This window comes from Diceros bicornis, chromosome 18, assembly GCF_020826845.1.
Source record: "Diceros bicornis minor isolate mBicDic1 chromosome 18, mDicBic1.mat.cur, whole genome shotgun sequence".
NCBI lineage: Eukaryota > Metazoa > Chordata > Mammalia > Perissodactyla > Rhinocerotidae > Diceros > Diceros bicornis.
Genome location: NC_080757.1, coordinates 54,043,555 through 54,066,972, shown reverse-complemented (window position 1 = coordinate 54,066,972; position 23,418 = coordinate 54,043,555). Strand labels below are relative to the sequence as shown.

Sequence of the window (23,418 nt, the reverse complement as noted above, 5' to 3'; positions counted from 1 at the left end):
GTCTGAAAGGTTGGAGCAAAACTTAGCCTCAGAGGATACCTAGCGGGCAGAGGCTACTTGAAATTCACAGGTCTGGAATTTCAAACACCAGGGAATATTAGCACTTTCTTGCAATCATGCCTCTCCACCAGGGAGCCAGCAATGCAGTGCAGACCAGTGTCTAGCAGCAGCAACTGAGCTCCTTCCCTGGGCAGCATGTCTCCACTGTGTGCGTCCTGAGGGCAGGGACAGGGCTTTATTTATCTTTGTCCCCAGAGGCAAACCTCAATGAATGTTTTTGGTTTTTTGTTTTTTTGTGTGTGTGTGAGGAAGATCAGCCCTGAGCTAACATCTATTGCCAATCTTCCTCCGTTTTTTTCCCCCTTTTTCTCCCCAAAGCCCCAGTAGATAGTTGTATGCCACAGCTGCACATCCTTCTAGTTGCTGTATGTGGGATGCCGCCTCAGCATGGCCAGACAAGCGGTGGTTCGTTGGGCACCCGGAATCTGAACCCGGGGCCGCCAGTAGCGGAGCGCGAGCGCTTAACCGCTAATCCACGGGGTCGGCCCCTCAATGAATGTTAAATGTTTTGAGGAAGGAGCCTCAAATGCAGAGCACTGAATTTGTATAAGGGGCAGAAGAATTCCAAAGGGCCTGAAAGACTTTGTCCTGGAGGTATGCTTAATTGATATGTAATCTAACTGGGAAGGTCAAACCCCAGACACCTGTAAAAAAGAACAAATTACTAACAGCCCTAAAGACAAAACAATTTGTTAAAAATGGAGGGAAAGATAAGGGGGGGAGGTGCCTCGGAGAATCAGGAAGGTTATTTTGGGAACAGATAAGACTTAAGCTGTGATTTCAGCAGGAAAGGCCAGCAGTGGGGGAGGACTTACAACTGGGAGCAATGTGGGGGAAAGCACCAGCCCAAAGGGACCACTGAGGGGTCCCCTGGAAGGCCGTTTTGGTGAGAGGGAGTCTGGAGCCTCAGCCATCTCCAGCCCCTTCCTTTAAAACCCAGGGGAGGGAGCGACTGATAGCATGAGAACTTTCACGTGGTGCTGTGTCCGCTTTCCTGTTGAACGTTTCACCGCTGGCATTGATTAGTAACGATCATTTACAAGTGGAAGCGATTCCTCTTCAAGACCCGAGCCCCAGGCCTGCTTCTCATAGCATTCAGGCCTGGTACTCAGGAGCTCATCCCGCTTGAGGTTCAACTGGAGCAGAACTTGCCTCAGCGGATACTCAGGAGGCAAAGGCAGACTTGGGAAAGTGGGCTGGCCAAAGACAGGTCACCCTTCTTACACCCACTCTGGGCCTGGCCTCGGGCTGGCTCCTCCCCGCCCCGCTCGTTTCCAGGAAGAGCCTGGGATGGAATCCACGACCCGGGCGGCGCCGACCCTCGGGCTCCCTTCTCCCGTCGGTCCTGGGTCCGGGAGGGAGGGAGCCGGGAGCACCGCCGGGACGCGGTTGTCGGTTTCCAGTCACTGCTCCGAACAGGGAAGAGCCTTAGGAGGGCCTCGCGCTGGGCCCCCGGGGGAGTCGCGCCCTGATCCCGAGGGCCCGGGGTGGGGGGTCGGGGCCCGAGCGCATCGAGCGGGGGCGGCCCGGGGCCCCATCAGCTCGGGTCCTGGCCGACCTCCGGGCCCAGGCCGCCCCACCTGAAGCTCCGAAAGTCTCAGGCTTTCGGATTTGAACCTAGGAGGCCGAGCGGCCGGGCTGAGGTTCCCAACAGCCATTGGCTGCGGCGGCGCCGTGACATCAGCGCGGAGGGGTGCGGGAGGCAGGGCGCGGGAGGAGCCTGGAAGGGGAGTGTCCGAGCGGCTCCCAGCCCTGAAAGCCCGAGAGCGAGAGGGAAACAAACGCGGGCGCTGACATGGGCCGCCAGCCCCGGCGCCGCGCGGAGCCCACGGAGCGGAGAGCGCAGCCGCGCCGGCCGGGCGCTCGGGTCTCTGCGGACCGAGGTAGGCGACGGGCACCCGCTTCTGCCGTAACAGCCACCTGCGCCCTGCGAGGCCTGAGTGCGCTCGGCTTGGGGGGCTCGAGCCCCCCTATGGGGTGGGGAGGATTGAAAACGCCGCGATAGGGGACCGTGGGGCGGGGAGAAGGGCACAGAGACCCCCACTCCTCGGCGCCGGTCGCTTCTCACCGCGGCGCGTGCGGGACGGCTCGGGAGCCCGGGACCCGAGCCACGCACCCTGTGTCCGAGCGGAGCGGGTTTGGGGAGGAAAGGGTGGCAGCCGGGCGAAGCCTCTCTCCGACTCGATTTCCTCTTCCCAGACTGGGATTCGCTGGTCCGGCCCAGGGCGCTACTGGGGGTGGGGGTGGGGTGGAGATGGGGGTGGGGTGGGGTGGGACGGGGGCGGGGAGCCGGGGGTGTTAAAGGTCCACCCCCTTGCCCAGGAATGGGGTGTGTGCCGGTGTGGGCAGGAGCACAACAATCGGCGGCGCGCAGCCCGCGGTCTCCCCAAGAGGGGCGTGTGTGCGCCCCGAGTTCTCCATGAATAACCGAATTATTCGCTTGTAGTGGTAGAGGCGTGTACACACGCTCTCTCGTACACACACTGCAGCACACACCACCCAACGTCACCGGGCCGGGGAGAAAAGAGGGAAGGAGCTGCCTGGAAGGGAATGGCCGAGGAAACAAATACTCTCTCCGTCCTCCCCTCCCTCGCGAACCCTTCCCTCCCCGCCAGGCTCCCGCCCCGCCCGCCTCCTCGGAAGACCTGGAGGCCGAGGCGCCTCTTTGCGGGGTGGGGCCCGGCGGAGCTGGCGGCCCCTCTGGAGCCTAGGAGGGAGCAACACGCGGGCGGGACCCGCGCGCGGGGTGCACCCGGGCCAAAGCGCTGCTGGCGTGGCCGCGGGCCGGGAGCGGTTGGTTAATGATTTAATCACCCGCTTGGGGCGGCAGAGCTGCGATGGGCCGTCTCTAGCTCCGCCCTCTCCCTGGAGCGCCCCCAGCCGGGAGTACAAAACTGCCCCCTGCCCCTGGTTCGTGCCCTGTGAGCTCCTCTGCGGGCTGGGCCGCCGCCGGTGAGTGCCCTGGCCGGGGGAGCTGGGCGGGAATCGGGAACGGGGGCTGGAGGGCTGAGGCTGGGCGGGCTCCCTGGGAGAGGACTGAGCCGGGAGAGAGAGTGTGAGTGAGTGAGTGAGTGTGTGTGTGTGTGTGTGTGTGTGTGTGTAAGAGACTGGGGGAGGGGTGCTCCCTGCTAATTCAAACCAGATTGCTTGTGTTTCCCGACGAGGTACTGCAGCCTGGGCTTTGGAAGTTTTCTTTTCTCCCTGGGAGAATGGAAGGGAAATACGATGATTTTTCTTTCCTCGTTGTCACCACTTGCAATCTGACCGGCTGCCACGGCCCTCGGCTGCGTCCACGGTGCCTATTCTTTGCCCCTGTATCTGAGCAGTTGAATGGGGAAAGGGTCCCTGGGCTGTGAAGCCCCCGGCTCCTCTCTAGAGCGATTGGGGTGTTGGAGGGAGAATCTCCCTCATCCTTACCCCAGCAGCCATCTGGACCAGAGAAAGCCTTCCCCAGCCAGCCAGCCAGCGTACACAATGAGGGGCCCAGTTACAGGAGGGCCTCCTGCGATGCAACTTCTCTGCACAGTCTGGATTTCTAATACTCCTCACGCCTCCGCCCCCTTTCTGAGGCTGGGGTGGAGGAGGGGACCACCGGCAGGATGGACTGAATTTTAAGAGAACAAAGAACAGGGCACAAAGGAAGGGGGAGCTGAGCTGTGGATTTTCCCCAGAAATGGGGAGTTGGCTGGACCAGGGCTGGGTCCAGCCAGGCCTCTAGGTGGCCCCAGGGCTCCGGGAGCGATAATGGGGCATCCACTGGAGACTGGCGAGGCTCCTCCCTGTGGGGTAGCTAGGACCCTGCTGTGAGTGGGGGTGCCAGGTGGGTTCCAGCTTTCATCAGGTGCCCCGGGTGAGCTGTCCATGTGACTGACTGATTAGTGTGGTTTATCTCCTCTGAACCTGGACTTTGCCCCTGCACTCCTTGAGGACAGCTGCTCTTTCCCACTACAGGGCTTCAGTGAAGCTTGGGAGGTATCCAAGTGGGTTCTTCTGGTCTTCCCAGGGATCCTGGTAACCTCGCAGGGACTGGGAGGGAGCTGGTGTGATAAAGTAAGCCCGCTCCCAGGAGGTGGCAGTTTGGGGTGTCTTGGCCCCTCTGATGTCTCCCTGAGTTCCTGGGGCCCCTGCTCATTGAGAACCAACTGCTCATGTTGCACTCCCCAGCTCCAGCCTCTACTTTGAGCATTTCTTCCATTTTCTGAGGTTTCCATCTTTTTCTCTTTCTTGGCCCCTCTTCTCTTTTCCCCTCATGACTCTCTTACACACGCCCACCCACTGATGATCATCCCCATCTGATATATGCACCCAACCCACTCCTGTCCTGCTGCCTCTTAGAACCTGGCAGTCCAACTCTCACGGGACTGGAAACCAGGGAGCCCCAAGCAAATAAGAGTCTTATCTACAAAGTGGGACTGTGGGCGATGGGCATGTGTTGGCCTGGGAGAGGGATCTTAGATCCTTCTTTTCAAGTCAGGAGCTTTCCCAGAAGGGCCTCAGCTTGGCTGTGGTTCAGGGATTTCAACCCCCTCCACCTTTGGAGTGGTTGACTGATTTCTGTGGCCAGCACAGGCTGTGCCCAGGTGTGTGGCAGGCAAGGTGTGCTGTTGACCCACCTCTGTCTGTCTCTCCCTCCTTCTCTGGTTTGGATTAGTTGGGAGGGGAGAGCTCAGAGGTCAGAGCATCCGGGATTGCTTTTGGGCAGTGACTCTAGCCTCCTTTGGCTGGAGGTTCACGGGCTCAGAGGAGCTTGTCTCTCTGTGGGGGAGGGAGGAGTCTGTCCCTTGGAGGAACAGGATCTGGGTTGATGCCAGAGATAAGGCTTGAGGGCGGAGGCACAGGGGTTGAGCAATCTTGCCCTGGAAGCCGGGCTTAGGTTTTCTGACCTATGTACCAGAGGCCTTTCCTCAATGTTGGGAAAAGGAACCAAACCCTGGAGTGTTCTGGTGGAGGGTCTTGGAGGCCAGCTCCAGCAGTATTTCTGGGGTGCTCCAGGGGGGATAGGCCCATGCCAGCCGTCTCTGGACAGGGACCTGGATGGTTGTGCTGGGAGGGATTCGTATGTGGCTGGGCGCGGCCCTTCTTTTCTCGCCATGCGTGTGAAGGAGGTGAAGGAAGTTTAGCCATTAGTTTCCCACATTCCCCCTCACCGTGTCCCTGAAGCTCCAGCTTGAAATACGCATCTTGTGGAACTTTGGGCTTCCTTCCAGTGATGTCCATCAGAGTCTCCCTCAGGCACTGCCAGCTTGCAGCGCGGGGCTCCATGCCAGGGTGGCAGCGCTGGCATTCAGAGCCCTCCTTTGCCAGGAATGGAGCTTCCTGGTGGTCTCCACTCAGCCTCCCCTGTGGAGGGATGGTCTCTCCTGGGGGTCAGGCGAGGGCAGTTTGGGGCATGTCCATGAATGAGGGCTTACACTTCTTACCAGCCTGGAAGAGACCGCTCCGCACTGCTGGCACTTCCCCCTCGCTCCTTCATCCCAGAGGCTGAGGGCATCTGAAAAGCAGCAGTGCCAAGACCACTCGGGCCACCATCTTCTGTCCTGGCCATCAGAGTGGCACATGGCATCAGCCACGGCAGCCTCCAGCCTCCCTGGGGGTCTCTGAGTTCTCCCCAGACCTGTGTCCACACAGTTCTTTTGGTAACTGAACTTGACCTGCAGGCCCTGGCTTCTGATCTCCCCAGTGTGACGGTGACGCCAGGCTCTGCTGCTCCGGCTTCTGTTCCCTGCCCCTTTTCCTCTCCACCCTCAGGTTCCCACTCAGTGCAGCCCTTCTCCATCCCTTAGAATGTCACCCTCGGCCCTGAAGCATCAAAAGGGGACTAGTGCCTGCCCCACCCCACCCCCCACCATGGGGTGTAGTAAGGCTCAATCCAAAAGTGGGAGTAGCAAGGCTGAGAGAACTCAAAAGGAACCTCCTTAGGGCTGGCAAGACAGTTTACGGACACCTCTAATGCGAATCTGGTTCCGTACAAGGACCAGGCTGTGTTTTATTGGGGGTTGATCATGTTGAGGTTTTGTGCATTCTTTGTTGCTGGTAGCACCCAGGGTCCCCCAGAGTCCCAAGTTATCGGACCCTCATCCTAGGAAGAGTGGGAGGAGTTTCTCTTTTCCCTCCTCCACCTCGTCTACCTGTTTCCAACTGAAATCAGAAAGAGCTTAAGTCCTGTCCCGAGAGAAGCCAGGCTCCTCCACTCTGCATCAGTAAAGGTCAGAGGTAAAGAAGGGAGGAGGGAAGTCAGGCGGGGAAAGAAACCATGTCTCTGGCCGCTTGACCCCACCACTGGTAGGGACTGCGATCTGAACCAGGGTTTCGGAAGCTTGGAGCACCACTCCCCCCACAACTGTTCTTCGTAAGGACCCCAAGGACTTTGAAAGCGGTCAGCCCTGGGGCCTTTTGGATTAGGTCTCCTCAGGCAGCACTGGAGGTGTGTGTCCCGGGTTAATAATGTGTGTTCTTTGAACTTAGGGGAGTGACAGTGGCCAGTGTCACTGGGGATGCTGGAATTCTCCTACCTTTCAAGGTATGGACACAGGGCACCTGCTGAGAGAGTGAACATGTCACAGCATCATCTTCACGGCAGATATGTAAGGGTGCTTACCCCTTATGCGTGCTTGTGCTAAGGGCTTTACATATATTAGCTTAGTTAATCCTCACAATAATGCTAGGATGTACATAATGTTATCAGTCGCTTTGAAAGCTAATAAGGAAACTGAGGCACAAGTAACTTGCCCAGTGTGGCCGAGCCAGCTTATGACCTGGGAGTCAGGCTCCAGGGTCCATGCTCTTCACTCCCACGCTGCACGCTCCAGCAGGGGAAGATCTGCCGGCTCTGGAGTGAGTCCAGATCCACCCGGCTCCCTCTGGAGACCCCCGAGTGTCCTTTCACTCCCCACTCCTCAGCTGAGCACTCTGCCCTTAGGAGAAGCAAAGTGAAACCAAACAAGGCCAGGCAGATCTGATTTCAAGCCCCGCCGCTTCCTTCGGAGCCCCTGCAGGAGGGAGGAGCAGCCCGGTCTCTCCCAGCTGAGGGAGACTTGCGCTGCAGGGGGCGGTGGGGCCCCTACCGGGCACCCCTTCCCCTCTCCTGGCTCTTCCCTCTGTGATGGGAGCTGGAGAGCTGGCAGCTCCCGGGAAACACACATCTCCAGGAAAAGCCCTGTAATCAAGCGAAGTTGCTGGATGTCCTTCCTCGCAGTCTTGGCTCCAGAGTTGTCACTTCCTGTTACTCCCAGGCCGTGGCTCACTCCTTTCCCTTCGCTTCCCGAGCTGCTCTAATCCCCAGGTGGTGAGGGAGGCTTTCTCCCCCCGCTCCCATTGCCTTCCCTCCCCTGGCCTGAGATGTAGTCCTGGGGTGAAGAGGGAGGTGAATGCACGGACAAAGATGAAGGAGCAGACTGGAGAGAGTGGCTCAGTCCCAGCCCACGAGGAGCCGTGTTCCCAACAGGGTGGACTTCCTAGAGGAGGGGAGGCTGTGGTCTGTATTTCCTAGGACTTCTCTGTACGTTCCCTGGAGTGGTGAGGAATGGGGTGCCCAGACGAGGGAGATTTTAACCTGAAATTCTATGCAAAACTGCATCCTAAGGGTGTTCATGCATCCACAACCTCCATCAGATCTCAGAGGCCTGGGCCCCAGCAATGCTTCTGACCCTTCCCTGATATGCCTTACGGTGGAGTGGGGAAAGTCCAGGGCTCAGAATCAGGCAGACTGGACTCTTCTCCCAGCGCTGTCCTTAGCAACTGTAGCCTGGGGCAGTCATTTGACTGTAAGCCTCAGTTTCTTATCTGCAGATGGGGCTGATGATACTAACTCCATGGGATTGTTGGGAAGAATACATGAGCTAAAGTCTTTCAAATGCCTAGGACAGTGTGTTATTTGGGGGAAAAAAAGAAAGAAAGAAAAATTAATCAAAATTAAGCATCTAGCTTGGTGCAGAGTAAAAGCTCAATGAAGGTTAGTTCTCTTTCTCATACTTCCTCCATGACCCATAGTCCAGGGAGGGCATGTCCATCTGAGGTCCACGAGTGGGATCTAGGATATCATTTCCCGGAATGGGTTCCTTAGCACACAGTCTTGATAGCTGGCACATCCTACCCTGGGAAAGAAATGTTATTCCACAGCTCTCTTGATTACAAGTCAGTGTTTAATAGACTGGACATCCTCTTCTATATTTTCTAGCAGTTAAAGGGTAAATTATCCAAGCCATAGTGTGTTTTCCTACAATTTGGCCTGGCTAAGTGATTGGCATCACCTTCCCATAAACTGTAGGAACTATAAATTCTCTAAGATGATTGAGAATATCTGTACGAATCCAATGGTGTGCATCATGATTGATGGAAATACCCTAGAACAGCGCTGTCAATAGGAATATAATGCTAGCCACGTATGTAACTTTAAGTTTTCTAGTAGCCACATTTTAAAACCTAACAACAGGCGAAATTAATTTTCATGTTTTATTTAACCAAGTATATCCAAAGCATTGTCATTTCGCCACATAATCGTAAAAATATTAATGAGATATTTTACATTACTTTTTCATACAAAGTCTTCAAAGTCCAGTGTGTGTTTTACACCTATAGCACATCTCAATTTGGATGCTAAATTCATAAATTTAGAACTTGGATTTCATGAAATTGATAGTTGAAAAAGTAGATTCACGTACTCAAGTTGTTTTAAAGATACTTAAGGTTTCCAATAATTGAATCAAGTATCAATTTTTTTAATTTAAAATAATTAAAATAAAATATAAAATAACTAGTCCCTTAGTTGCACTAGCCACATTTCAACTGCTCAACAGCCCTATGTGGCTAGTGGCTACTGTCTTGGATGACTGAGGCTTAGAATGTCACTGTAAATGCCAGGAACAGAGATGTTCCATGTCAGTAGTAGTATTCAACATTATATTGGCAATTGTAGCAAATATAACAAGATAAGAATGAGGAATGGAGGAGGCAGAATTATTATTAGTTGCAGATGGTGGGCTTGTCTACTTGCAAAGCCCAAAAGATTCAATCATAGAGTTGATTAGAGTGTGTAAGAAAGTGCAAGCTTAGTAGAGTGACCGTTAAATATATATAAATAAAAAAATAGTAGCTTCCCCATATACCAGCTATAACCAGTCAGAAGATATAGCTATGAAAAGGGGGAGGATGCAAAACCCATTCACGACACCAAGAGACCATAAAATAACCAGAATAAACATGACAAGAAACGTGTAAGACTTGTCGGAAGAAAACCCACAGAATTTAATGGAGAATGTCTAAAAGACTTGAATAAATGGATATGAGGAATTGATGTTGTGACAAAAGCGGTTCTTCCCACATTAATTTATTGTTTTCTTTCAATTCCGGTATAATCCCATCAGGATTTCTTTTGGAACTTAATAAAATGTTTCTAAAGTCCATCTGGAACTACATTAGAAAAGCCAAAAAAATTTTAGAAAAAAGTTAAAGGAGGGACATTATTACCCTACTAGATACTCAAAACGTATTTTACAGACGGACAGTGTAGGCCTGGTTTAGGCATAGCAGATAAAGAAGTCTGGAAATAGACCCATGGGTGGGTGGTGTCTGTATATAACGAATCTAGTATCTGCTGAAGGTAGCATTTGATGCTTTACTTGTATTTTATAACAATTCTATAAGGAATCAGTAACTAACATTATTGTTATATTTTAATTTTTTAATCTATTTTAAATGACCCACAATTTTATAAGCCACAGACATCTTTACTTTGGTGTATTTCTTTCTAGTATTTTCCTCTATGAGTAGTTTTTAGTTATTACATTACCTGATAGTTTTAGAAGAAGTGAATATTGTCATAAACTTGGGAGTGGGGAAGGTCTTTGCTTCATGGTATTAAAGCCAGAAACCATAAAACAGGTTTGACCATGTGAAAATTAATAAGCACTCTATGGAAAAGAAAACAACAAAATCACCACAATGAAAATGAGTGTATGATAAAATTTGCAGAAATATTTGCAAAATATGATGGTCAAAAAATTTTAATAGCTTTAATATTTTAAAAAGTCCTACAAATCCCTTGGAAAAAGTGAAGCCCGCTCCACCCCTAGTAAAATGGGCAAAAGTCTTCAACAAGCAATTTACAAGAGAAAGAATACGGATGCCAATAATATATTTTTTTATTTTTTATTTATTTATTTTTGTGAGGAAGATCAGCCCAATAATATATAGTTTTTAAACGCTCACCCTCATTAGTAATTAAAGAAACGCAAATTACGAGTTTGTGAGGGTGGTGGTTGCTGTGTTTTGTTGTTTTTGATTCAACTAAATAAAATATAACGCCTGGTGTTGAAGACCATCGTCCCATGTTGGTGGTTCTGTAACTTGTAAAACCTTCTGGAGAACAAGTTAACAATAAGAAATGAAAGTAATTGGGCCGCCCCGTGGCTTAGCGGTTAAGTGCGCACGCTCCGCTACTGGCAGCCCAGGTTCGGATCCCGGGCGCGCACCGACGCACCCTTCTCCGGCCATGCTCAGGCCACGTCCCACATACAGCAACTAGAAGGATGTGCAACGATGACATACAACTATCTACTGGGGCTTTGGGGGAAAAAAAGGAGGAGGATTGGCGATAGATGTTAGCTCAGAGCCGGTCTTCCTCAGCAAAAAGAGGAGGATTAGCACCGATGTTAGCTCAGGGCTGATCTTCCTCACAAAAAAAAAAAAAAAGAAAGAAACGAAAGTAATTTAACTCACTTATAAGGATGTATCCTCCTGAAATAAGAACTTGCTCAGGCTGAGCTGGAAGTATGTTTGTTACAGAGTTCAAACAAAACTGAAGCAGCCTAACATTCTTCAGGGGCCCACTGAATGTAAAATTTGGGAAATTAGGACTTAATCTAAAATAATGGAGCGTTATTTATTAACACGTAAACATGTTCAACCAAATGTAAACAATGGTTGGCTTTATTTATCCATCAACAATGGAAAGTACTGCTTGTGTAATAAAAGGGTAAAACGTTGAAATCAGCACTATCTGATAGAAGCACCATGCAAATCTCATATATAATTTACATTTTTATTTATTTATTTTTTTGTGAGGAAGATCAGCCCTGAGCAGTATCCACGCCAATCCTCCTCTTTTTGCTGAGGAAGTCTGGCGGTGGGCTAACATCCGTGCCCATCTTCCTCTACTTTATGTGGGACACCGCCACAGCATGGCCTGACAAGCGGTGCCTCAGTGCATACCTGAGATCCAAACCTGGGCCACCAGCAGTGGAGCACGCGCACTTAACCGCTACGCCACGGGGCCGGCCCCTATAATTTACGTTTTTAATAGCTACATTTTAAAAGGTGAAGTTAACATTTTATTTAACCCAATATATTCAAAATACTGTTATTTTAACATGCAATCAATATAAAAATATTAATGAGCTATATTACGTTCTCTTTCTCTAAGTCTTTGAATTGCAGTGTGTATCTTACCTTTTAGCACGTGTCGATTTAGATGCCACATTTCAAGTACTCTATAGCCACATAAGGCTGGTGGCTGCCATATTGGACGATGTAGGTATCAATTATTTAATAACCCCCAGAGAGGCAGCAGAAAGTGAAAGTCACTGAGAAGTTCTGGTGTGGACCATTTCTTTCTTCCCTGTGCAGTTCACCCGATGAGCCCTGCTCTGACAAGATCTTAGTGTCCTGATAACCGGGGGTGAGTTCACCCCCTTCCCCAGCAATACTCCTCTCTCCCTGCCTCCCCAGCAGGGATGCCTGGGGAACGTGCATCGGCTGCTTGCAGCTGTGGGAAGCACGTGGTGAAATTGAGGCCTTGTTCGCATTCCCTTTCCCTTTCCTCCAGGAAGAGGCTACCAAAGCTCAGGGTGTTTATCTCCGGGAAATGGGATCTGCCGGGACGAGGCTGGGCAGTGGCACCTTGGGCCAGTGAGCCTGGTCTGGATTGGCTGGCAGGCAGGAGTGTGGAGCAAGCACAAGGTACCCAGCCTGGCAGGTTCTAGGAGAGAGGTTGGGTCAGGGTTCTGGTCTTCCTTCTTTGCAGCTGGAACTACGGAGAAACACAGGGTGGAGATTGGAGCAGCACAGGCATGAGAAATATTTGAAGCAGGACCTTGTGCTCGGCCCATTCCTAAATATGCCAGTGGAGTGCAGGCTTCTACTTCAGGGTGGTCCTCCCCACCCACCTCTCACCTCCCAGGAAATCAGAACATTGGGAGGTTCCTCAGAGCAGGAGGTGGGAATGAGATCCTGAGTAAGGAGGAGCCCGTCTGAGACATCCCTGGGAGCAGATCTCTAACGGGGAGTCAGTCTAGTGAGCCTTGGTTCCAAGGTCTACCTTAGATAAACAGCCTCCCTGATCGCATCCTACTCGTGTCCCTTCGTGTGGACATTCTGAGCTGTGGACATCTGAATGGGCCAGGGGGCATCACCTCATACAGAAAACCATGTGTTCCAAGGTCTGCCAGAAATGGGCTCAAATCACCATTTAGTAGCTGGGAGAGTGAACGAGGGCATTCACCCCATCTGAGCTTCAGTTTCCCTTTCTAAAAAATGAGGGCAATTGTGACACCCTCCTTGCAGGGTGAGGGGCATAAGTGTAGGATGTCCCCAGCACAATGACTGGCATGTAGCAGTCACCCAATAAATGGGAACTGCTGCCAGTCTTGCTACTTCTGCACACGACTTGGTGGTTGGCCAGTTGCTGGAACACTGGGGTGCTGGTTGTCCTTGTGTGACCCCCGCTCCTCATTTTCCCTGCTCCCTTGCAGCCATCAGAAGAACTGAGCTGGGGCTGTAGAACCAGCAGAAGCAGAACCTTTAGCTGCCCAGGGTGTCCCAGATAGGATCCCACTGTAGGATCGCCCATGTGGGAGGCTGGCCTCCAGCTTAGAGCTTCAGTGTCACTGGAAATTGTCCAGTCTCCGGTGGTGGTTGGGGAGGATTGTTATCTCCCATCTCTTGCTCAGTTGAGGAGGCTCAGGCTTCAGGAAGCAGCTGTTGGGAAGTGAGTTCTTTTGGGGGAGTCCTAAGCTCTCTGTTTCCCCTGACACCAGGTTGTTATAGATTGCCCACTTTCTCCTCCCAGACAACTTAGAATAAAACGAGGACCTAATAAACATGTCCAGCTTGCAGGGGAGGGTTTGGGGGGTAGAAGAGAAAGAGAACAGATGTCACTGGGAGATGTTTTGATATGAGAGAGTGTGTGGACCAAGACCCATCCTCACCCAGCCCCTGCTCCATCCCTTGTACTGTGCCCTGAGAACTAGATAGTTCTAAGCGGGTTTTGAAATTAAAAGTCTTTTCCGTAAGCCTTTGATGCTTTGGGATTTTTATTATTATTAAAGCAGCATTACCACATTAAAATAAACTTAAAAAATAAAAAGGCTGTTTTCCTCTCAAGGCTGACATAACTCTTAATTTCTCCGCATGCCCTTTGAGTCTTTATTCGTGAATGCCTGTTTGTGCAGGGTTGTGATCACTGTGTGTAAACAAGTACAAGGTCTGCCTGTTTTCCCTTCCACTTAGTGCAGTTTGGTAAAGTCTCCACAGCCCCCACTTTTCCTGCCTGCAGGATCATCTGCTGAGCCACAGCTCCTGGTTTTCTCAGCCACTTCCTTATTGTTAGCTATTAGCTTGTTTCCATCTTTTGCTATTGTGAATAGGGCTTCAATGAATACCTGTGTGTGTGACTCTTTTCCTGCTTTGAAATAGTTCCATGGGGTAGGTTTCCCAGTCTGGAGGTTGCTGAATCAGACTCATTTTAAAGCCATTATTTCAAGAAACTACCATAGTTGCTGATGCCCCAAGACCACTCCATCCTGGGATCATTTGGACTCTGACAGCTCTTGGTCCAAGGTTTTGTACCTCTCTGCCTGCCTGGTGGCACCGAGTACCTGCTGCAGGGGGAGAGGGAGGTCCTTCCTTTTCCCTTTCCCAGCTCTTACTATGGGCATAATATGGGTAACAGACACTAGAAGGTCTAGCCTGGTGCCTGGCGTTGTTAGCATGGGAAAGACCTTTAGACTGGGAGACAGGAGGCCTGGGCTCCTGTGCCACCTGGGTCCCTCACCAGCTCCATGGCAAGTACTTCTCCCTGCCCCAACAGCCTCGTCAAGGCCACCAGGGTGAATAATCTTGGGGGTGTCCTCCATCTCTCCGTCTTGGGAATCTATAAAGTTGCAGGATGCCTCAGTGGGAGTCATTTGACACCCCCAGGTGTGTGCAAGAAAATCCACTGGGATGTGGGAAGAAAACACCAGCACTTCTATGTATATTGATTTTTTTAAAAAAAGAAGGAAAGCTAAAACTTATTAATTGATGCGTGGATTGACAATAGATATGTATATAATCTACAAAAAATACACGTATGTATATGTACGAATGTGTATATATGTGTGTGTATATATATGTACACACACAACATAAATTACATGCTCCATGTTTTTGATGTGCTGGGGGCCCCCACTTTGGATAATGCATGGCTATTTCAGTGGCTGAAGCCTGGTGTGGGAATAAAGCCTTGGCTTCGATCCATGACCTAGGCCAAGTCCCTTAATTTAGTGTCTCCATCTCTGAGAGTGTGGTCCTTCCACACCCAGGTATTTTAAGGACATATTTGACACAGATACACAAGTGGTGCGGGAGCTATGATGAAGATATTTCATGTTCCCATCCAGGGCTTTTTTTTTTTTTAATTGTGGCTATTCAGGCTCAGATTATTTTCAGACAATGCTTCTTAACCTCCTGGTACAAAGAGCGCAGTTTCAAATATGAGGGCTTTTGGCAGTGCACGTGAAGGAACTGAGAGATTCTGAATAGTACTACAGTCAGCAAAAATCTCCACACAGCCCCCGCTGAAGTTCCTCTGGAAACATGTAACAATGTGGATCAAAGCAGCCACAGTTCTTGCCCATTCACTAGCTGCCCATCAGTCCTGTCGCACCGTTGGAATAAAACAGTCTTCCGCTTTCACTGGGGCTACTTATCTTCACAGGATAAGGCTGGTGAACGTTCCAGAAAGCACCAGACCTTTCTCTGGTGACAAAAGCCATAGCCTCGAACCTCTCAGAGAGAGTCGTAGCCCGTGTTACACTGAGTTTCTTGCACAACCTTTTCAGAGAGTTGTTCCAGCTGACAGACGTTGTGTAGCAGAGTGCCTCCCCTGTTTTTGCAGAGTTAAGTTCTACCTAGTGGTGGAATGTTGGTCGCACCCCTGGGAGAAAGGTCCATGGCCCACCAGGTGAGACCCACCACTGGGAAAGAGGTTTGAAGTGGCCCTGGAAGGCCTGGCCCCTTTGAGTCTGCCCTTTCTCTCCTCCCTCATCCTGCCCCTCAGCAGCTCCTGGTGCCTTTACCTCCAAAACATGCCCTGAATGTGTCCCCCTCTGTCCATCTCCTTAGCCACACCTGCATCCTGGCCCCCATCCTCTTTGCCCTGAATTCCTGCTGCCCCTGCTCCATGCCTCCAATGCCAGCAGCCATGGGAACTTCCAAATAGGAAGATCGGATGACGTCTACTTAGGAACTGCTGTTGGTTTCCTTGCGCACCTAGAACACCATCCAAACTCCCACCTGGTCTTACAGGGAGTGCCCTGTGCGATCTGGCCTCTGGGTTTTCATTCCATTCCTCAAATGCCACAGCTTGTTCCTACCTCAGGACCTTTGCATGTGCTGTTCCCTCTGCTGGAATGTTCTTGACGTGCCTGGTTCCTTCTCATCATTCAGTTCTCAGCTCACAGTGCCCCTTCCTCAGAGGGCCCCCCCCCCAGGCCCATGACTCCCACACTTGCTTGAATTGTCCCTTGAGGTGACAGTGAGGACTATGAGATACTGTTTAATTAGCTTGTTCACAGCCCCGTTTCCCACCCACCCACACTCATACTACAGGTGTGCCCTGGGAAGGCAGGGGCTTGTCCACCTTGTTATTTTCACGCTCTGTCTCCAGGGCCTAGAAGAGTATGAGAAAATTGGTGAGGATGCAGTAAGTCAATGAATGAATGAATGAAAGAAAAAGTAAATGAATGAAGACTCTTGTAGCCACAAGTGAAGTCATCATGCGCCAAATGCCCCCTTCCGTCCACTCACGTTGGTGTCCGTATTGGGTGGATGGTTAGAACACCCCTGGGAAACGATGGAGGGGCAGCCGGCCGGTGGCGTGGGCGTTGAACATGTGTACTCTGTGTGCTGGAGTGAGCTGCGGGGTCAGCTGCAAAGTGGGAGACCTGCCTGGCTGCCCAGGAGAGCCCAGGTCTGTCTCCTGCCTTGGGCCCGGCTGCCAGGGATGGGCCACTGCCTAGGCATCTGGAGGGCGTTGGTCCAGCCTGTCCTTCTCTCTGTCTAGGAGCTGCTGGGCTGGCTGGTCTGGGAGGGTAGTGCTCTCCGTGCAGCGTGTCTGGGAGGATGAGTGAGAGGTCCAGGCCAGGGCTACGCTCTATAGCCCCAGGAGCAGAGCTGAGCCGAGGGTGTGATGTAAACCCGAGCAGGGGTCTGGCCTTCCAGGGAGGCTCCTTGCTCCTGCCTTGGAGGAGCATCCCGTGGTCAGTGGGGCCAAGGGTGCAGGAACCGGGTTCCACCAGAGGCGGAGGAGAGGCAGGGAGAGCTGTGAGTTGCTGCTCCATTTTCCTTTGCTCTGCCAGGAAAGTGGGACGTGCTTCCGGGGAGGGGGGTGTCCCACCCAGGGCAGGCCATGGGGAGTGGCCACCCTGTCGTCAGGCAGGCTGTTTTAGCCACTTCCCCAGAGCTGAGTCACTGTGCTTAGCAACACCCCCCACCCTGAGCCACCGGCTCCCTTTGGCACGATCCCCTTCCGGGGGTGCACTCAGGCCTCCTGCACTGCCTCCAGGACGGGCCTGGGCCACCTGCTTGTACTTAAGCTCCGTCTCCTCACCCCCAGATTGTTCTCTGTTAGAAGCTTAGGGTGACGATGTCACTCAGCGGCCATGAAACCAAGGACCTAAAAACAACCCAGGGAGTGAGCTCTCCCTAGCCCTTGAGCCCGGCCTGTCCAGTCTGAGTTCTAGCTCAGGGAGCCCAGAGGCCCAGACCTCACCCCGCCCCGGGACTGCCAGGTCCTGCAGCCCCTCCTCACTGGACAGTGGGACACGTGGGAGGCTCCATGTGGGCCCCAACTCTCAGGACTTTTTCATGCTGGATATTGAAGATAGCTTGTTTTCTCACAAGCCACAAAGCCCCGTTCCCACCCCAGGACGCAAGACCACAGGCAGCAGATAGCATCGGCCAGACTTGTCGCTATCTTTCTGGGGTGTAGGGCCGTGCAGGATGCTGGCCATCCCAGGGCTGCCCTAGGGGTTTCCCTGCCAGCCCCCCTCTTTGCTGCTCTCTAGACCTACCTACAAGAATGTGCTAGGAGAGGGGTGAATGGGATAGTGGGGACCCTCCTCCCCAGGATACCTGGTCCCTGTGGGTGGCCACAGGGGTCTGCACCCTCTCTGCTGAGTCCTGGGTAGCTGGGCCTGTGGTTTCCCTTTCTCGCTAGTGAGCACTTATAGTTGAGGAAACCACCGCACTTAAAGTTGCTTCCTGGGCCTGGGGATTCCTGCCATTCTAGTGAAACCCTTACGCAACTCTGGAAGTTCATATAATGTGTTCCCACAATTCTGACTGTTTACATCCCCTCTCTGCCCCCTTCCTTTCCTTTTTTTTTTTTGTTGACCTGGTGAACAGTACACGCTTTTTTTTTTTTTTACATATGTGTTCTCACTCCAGGACTGGGATTCTCGATCTGGGGCAATTTTGCCCCCCAGGAGACATCTGGAAATGTCTGGAGACGTTTTGGTTATCACAAGTGGGGGAGGGATGCTACTGGCATCTAGTGGGTAGAGGGCAGGGATGCTGCAAACACCCGACAATGCATAGGACAGGCCCCACAGCAAAGAATGATCTGGCCCAAAGTGTCAACACTGTCAGAATCTGCTCTAGGATTATACAAGAACTTTCTGGAGGCAGCAGCCAGGCTCTTCCTTTCTCTGGATTCCTCTGGCTGCAAGTGGGGAGGAGCATTCTATTGGTGTTGGTAACTGACCAGTGATGCTACCCACCAAAGGCCAGAGAAAGGCCTGGAGTGGAGAAGAAAGAGCGCTGGACCAGGAGACCAGCTTCCAGCCCAGCTCTGCTCTCGAGGCCATGAACCGGGAGAAGTCACTGCTTCAGTAAACCTCTCTCTTTTTTAGCCAAAGAGAATTTTCCCCAAAGTTTGGCCTGAAATCCCTCAGGCTTCTGCTGCTACCAGAGGGTTATATATGGCAACTCTTTCCTGAAGCAATGGCAAGGGGAGGACCCTGAGGCCAGTAGTTTTCATGCATCTAGTTTAGGGGTCAGCAAACTATAGCCCACAGGCCAAATCCGGCCCACTACTTGTCTTTATAAAGTTCTATTGGGACACAGCCACACCTAAATGTTGACATATAGTCTGCTGCTGCTTTCCTACTACAAAGACAGTTGAGTAGCTGTGACAAAGATGGTATCGGCCACAAAGCTGAAAATTTTGTCTCTGGCCCTTTATGGAAAATGTTTGCCAGTCTCGGGCCTAGCTGTTCCATGGCTAATTGTTTAGAGGCTAGGTCTCAGGGTGTGGGCAGGAGGGAGGGTTCAGGTTAGGGGTAGGGGAAGCTAACTTCTCCAAGGTTTTGGTGGGGAGGAGGAGAGTGAGGAGGGAGAGCTGATTGTAATGGGGCACCCAAGGCCTTCCAGGAGAGTCCTCACCTGGCTCTGAGCCCAGCCCAGGTCACCTGTGTGGCAGGTCTGCCCTGGTGCCTGGCTCCTGCCGCCCGCCCCAGAGAACTTTGCTGGAGTGACTGCCTGGGTGGGGGTCACTTGCAGGCGGGGGAGCCACCAGGCTGGGCAGCAGCAACCGGACAAGGAACAAGAGCGTGGGGGCTGGGGACTAGAGGGCACAGAGCGGTCAAGCCGGGAGCCCTGGAGCCGTGCTGTAGGCTGAAACGAAGCCAGTGCTGTCACTGGGCTTGAGAAGGCAGAAAGGGAGAAACTAAGGAGCAGGGGCAAGTGTTGGCCATTCAACAGGTGTTTGAAGGCCGACTGTGCCATGTACCGCTAGATGGGATTCAGTGGTGAACAGGCCCTTTGGAACTCTCCGGAAGCTCATAGTCCAGTGGGAAGATTACAGGCCAGCCAGCAGGGAAGAATGATGTAGCCAGTGCCTGCTGAGAGAGGGGACATCCAGAGTGCTGGGGGCTGGGGGGAGAGCTGGCCGGGAGGACTCTCCCTGGCTAAAGACGGTTTCCCGGAAGAAGTGACGTCTCAGCTGAGCCCTGAAGGATGTTGGGTGAATCAGGTGACGGGGTATTCCAGCAAGGAACTGCATGTGTCCTATCCTGGAGTCCAGGAGACAGAAGCTCCGGGACTGGGGCAACGTGCAAGGGTAGCAGAGCAGCGAGTGATGGTGTTGGGAAGGGAGGCGGGAACTGGTCACCAGATCAAGGGGTCTGCACTGGGGAGTTATGTTTTAGCTAAAAGGTGGAGGATGGACTGGAGAGGGACCGAAGGAGAAGCAGGGAGCCCTGTTGGGCTGATGGCAGGGGCCAGGTGGGATGTGGTGGCCTAGCTTGGTGCAGTAGCCAGGAGTGGGAAGAAACCTGGAGGGGGCACTCACAGGTTGAGCTTTGCAGTGGGAAGGGTGGCCTGTGATGAGGACACCATTGAGAATTGTGCTGTTAGCAAAACGGGTGGCCCAGCACTGCCCTCACCCACCGTACTTGGTTACATCCCTGCACCCGTCTCTCCCTACCCTGCTCAGCCCTGTGCTGTTGGGTTTAGCATCTGGGGCAGGTCCCACCTGAGGGAAAGGGGCTGGTTTCGCTCCAACACAGAACTTCAACTTGGCCCTTGCCAGGAGCTGCGTAGGTGGGTGGTACCTCAAGCTTTCAGATGGCCCCCTGCTGTTCTTTGGTTCAGGTTAATCACCTGGGGGTCTGCAGATCCTAAGGGACCTAAGCCATCTAGGGTCTAGTCCCTGCCTCTCTGCACCCCTAATGATTAAAGAAATTGGGAGAGAGTTTTCCAGTCTTGATTTCCCTGCGAGGTGGAGGGTGGATCCTCGGCAAAGAGCTTGGGGCCCCACCATGGAGATGTCACAGGCGGGATCCTCATTTATGGGACACCCAGCACGGACTGGAAGGCTGGGGAGCTGGTTCTGTGGGTCCAAGTAGCCCCACCCCAACTCTGATTCAGAAAGCAAGCTGGGCCGCCCACATATGTGGAAGTGCCAGGCAGCGTCTCTCTGGGCCCTGTGCTGTCCTATCCCTCCTTGGCAGACTGTGACTCACAGTAACTTCACAGGGATGGAGGTCAGACAACAGGAAGAACTTACAGCATGTCTCCAAACTAGCTGTTCACAGGAGTCAAGTCATAGACTCAGAATTTCTTTCCTAGACTAGTGTGTGGAATCGCCTATGCACCTCCACATCCTCAAATGTGGTCATGTTCTCTCTAGCAGCATCCTGGTTGCAGGGCCAGGTGGGGGCGCTGCGTGTCCTTTTGAAGAAACATCATCTCTTTCTTGAGTTTCAGGGAAAGTGTCTGTGGCTACTTGAACTCTAACCAGATTTGCAAAGAGCGCTCCCCTAACTATAGAGCCTGTGCATGAGTAAATAGGCAGGGTTATACAATTGATTGCTGGCTCATTTCACATTATTTCATTTTGGTGGGAGCTGGGGTTTAAATAACACCCATGGGTAGATGGGCTTCTGTGCGTGACCAGCCTGGGTTAACCCTTTGCCTGCTGTTCTCTTCTTGCAGCTCTATGACCTCCTCCTTACCACCCCCTCCACCCACCGGACTTCAGATCTGACCCCAGGCCTGCCCGCTGCCTCGGGAGGGCCAGCCTCCCCTCGTCATCGGGCAAGATGCCGATCCTCAAGCAACTGGTGTCCAGCTCGGTGCACTCCAAGCGCCGGTCCCGAGTGGACCTCACGGCCGAGATGATCAGTGCCCCACTGGGCGACTTCCGCCACACCATGCACGTGGGCCGGGCGGGGGACGCCTTTGGGGACACCTCCTTCCTCAACAGCAAGGCTGGCGAGCTGGACGGTGAGTCCCTGGATGAGCAGGCCTCCTCCTCATCCTCCAAACGCAGCCTCCTGTCCCGGAAGTTCCGGGGCAGCAAGCGGTCACAGTCGGTGACCAGGGGGGACCGGGAGCAGAGGGACATGCTGGGCTCACTGCGGGACTCGGCCCTCTTCGTCAAGAACGCCATGTCGCTGCCCCAGCTGAACGAGAAGGAGGCCGCAGAGAAGGGCTCCAGCAAGCTCCCCAAGAGTCTGTCGTCCAGCCCCGTGAGGAAGGCGAACGCTGGGGAGGGCAGCGAGGAGGAGGCGGGCGTGGGGGAGGCGGTAGCCCGGCGGAATGGGGCCACTGCCCCCCATTCCCCCGACCCCCTCCTCGATGAGCAGGCCTTCGGGGACCTGACAGATCTGCCCGTCGTGCCCAAGGCCAGCTTTGGGCTGAAGCATGCGGAGTCCATCATGTCCTTCCACATCGACCTGGGGCCCTCCATGCTGGGCGACGTCCTCAGCATCATGGACAAGGAGGAGTGGGAACCAGAGGAGGAGGACGGCGGTTACCGTGGTGACGATGACCCAGCAGGCAGTCTCACCGAGGCTCCCCCTTCAGTGGCAGAGGCCCCTCCCCTGACAAGGCAGGAAGGCAAGGCGAGCCCGGACTTGCCCCCGCTGCCCCCCCAGGCTCTGCATGACGAGGGGTGGGCCGCGGCAGCCCCCAGCCCAGGCTCAGCCCGCAGCGTGGGCAGCCACACCACGAGGGACAGCAGCTCCCTCTCCAGCTGCACCTCGGGCGTCCTAGAGGAGCGCAGCCCTGCCTTCCGGGGGCCAGACAGGGCCCGGGCCACTCTCCCAAGGCAGCCCGACAAGGAGTTCTCCTTCATGGACGAGGAGGAAGAGGATGAGATCCGAGTGTGAGGTGGGCAGGAGGTGGCGGCTCCACACTCTTGGCTTCATCTCCTCCCTGCCCCCAGCCCACCACCACCTTCCCCCCTCTCCCTTCCCCCTTCCCCCTTCTGGTGCATGGGCAGCCAAGAGCCTGGCTTCAGCCACAGATCCTGGACCTCATGGATGAGGGGCATTGGCCAAGCCTGGGGGCCTGTGGAGGACTTGAGGAGCTGGCCTGGGTGCCGACTGGGTGCCTGACTTCATTGCACACCCTGCCCTCCCCAAGCTCTGTAGGACGGGACTGTGTTCTGGAAATAGAAGTCAGTTTTCCGTTTCCTCCACCCTGGCCTCAGATGGATGCCAGACGTCAACCTGACTTCCCGCCTCGTGCGGCAATAGCAGGTCAGCTCAGTGGCAGCCTCGGTACAATGGCTAAGGACACTTGGCTCACCTTGTCTCTCCTGGTGTTTCTGCTGTGACTGGCGGTGGTTGCCAGGGTAAATGCATGTGGCAGGAGGAAGGCGGTGGTCACACGTCCCAGCCCCTCCCTACTCCGTCCCTGGCTCCTGCACCGGAAGCCTGGAGCCCCTTGGAGTAAAGCTGGACTGAATATGTACACTAAACGCGTCCCCTTCCCGGGGAAGAGAACAGGATGGGGAACGGAAGGAAATCCCTGGGCTTCTTGAATTTTCAAGAAGGGGCCCTTCCAGGACAACACTAGGAACAGGCTGCAGCACTCGCTCAGTCTCTATGGGTTTGTTTGTTCGTTCTTGTTCTGTTTAAATCCTTCTAGAGCAATATCAGGAACGTGTTAGCAGGTCTGCCACCAGAAGGAAAATCAAATCCTTTTAGAAAACCTTTATACTAAGCGCTTCCAAACTTTATTTAGAACTATATGGTGTCGGTGTCTGTGCGTGTATGTCTCATTCTCCCCACAGCTATTAACAACTAAAGGCGGCCAGTGTCGAAAATTTCTGGAAAATGATTTTTTAATAATATATGCTTCCTATGGAGGGATAAAAGCTTTTTTGACTGGGTTATTCCCTGTCTGCCCCCTGCCCCGACACACACACACACACACACACACTCACACACACTCTCTCTCTCTCTCTACTTCCCCCTCCTTTCTTGGGCCTCTCCCAGCTGGCCCCCTCCCCCACTTCTGGGGCAAGGGTCCAAGGGTACAAGGTTCCCAGATTTAGCATTATAGTATAAGTATGCCGCATGCCATATTGGAACATACTTATGCTAAAAAATTACTTGCTGTTATTCCTAAACTCAAATTTCCCTCTGTGTCCTGTAACCTGCCCAAGGGGACTGAGTGGGAGCTCAGGTATGAGCCCCAGGGTTAACTGATGATTATTTTTCTGTCCCGTGAACAGGCTGACCCCCCTCCTCCTGACCCCTTGTAGCCAATGAGGGGAGGGACAAACAGAACTAACTAGCCCAGGATCCAGCC

The 23,418-nt window shown here is 53.1% G+C and overlaps 1 protein-coding gene across 2 annotated transcripts; it reads left to right on the top strand.

Annotated features, from left to right (window-relative positions):
• Positions 1–1,595: 1,595 nt before the first annotated feature.
• On the top strand, positions 1,596–22,821 carry CDC42EP4 (CDC42 effector protein 4). Of its 2 annotated transcripts, none has more exons than XM_058561475.1 (2): positions 1,596–1,943; positions 20,812–22,821. In XM_058561475.1, the coding sequence occupies exon 2, from the start codon at positions 20,919–20,921 to the stop codon at positions 21,987–21,989; it is 1,071 nt and encodes a 356-aa protein (XP_058417458.1). In that variant the 5' UTR covers positions 1,596–1,943; positions 20,812–20,918; the 3' UTR covers positions 21,990–22,821. The 2 variants fall into 2 exon arrangements, with proteins under 2 accessions (XP_058417458.1, XP_058417459.1); XM_058561476.1 differs by lacking the exon at positions 1,596–1,943 and adding an exon at positions 2,410–3,012.
• Positions 22,822–23,418: the final 597 nt, after the last annotated feature.

What these genes read in the sequence shown, in the direction of transcription:
- CDC42EP4 (XM_058561475.1), top strand. Translation starts at nt 20,919, where the DNA reads ATGCCGATCCTCAAGCAACTGGTGTCCAGCTCGGTGCACTCCAAGCGC.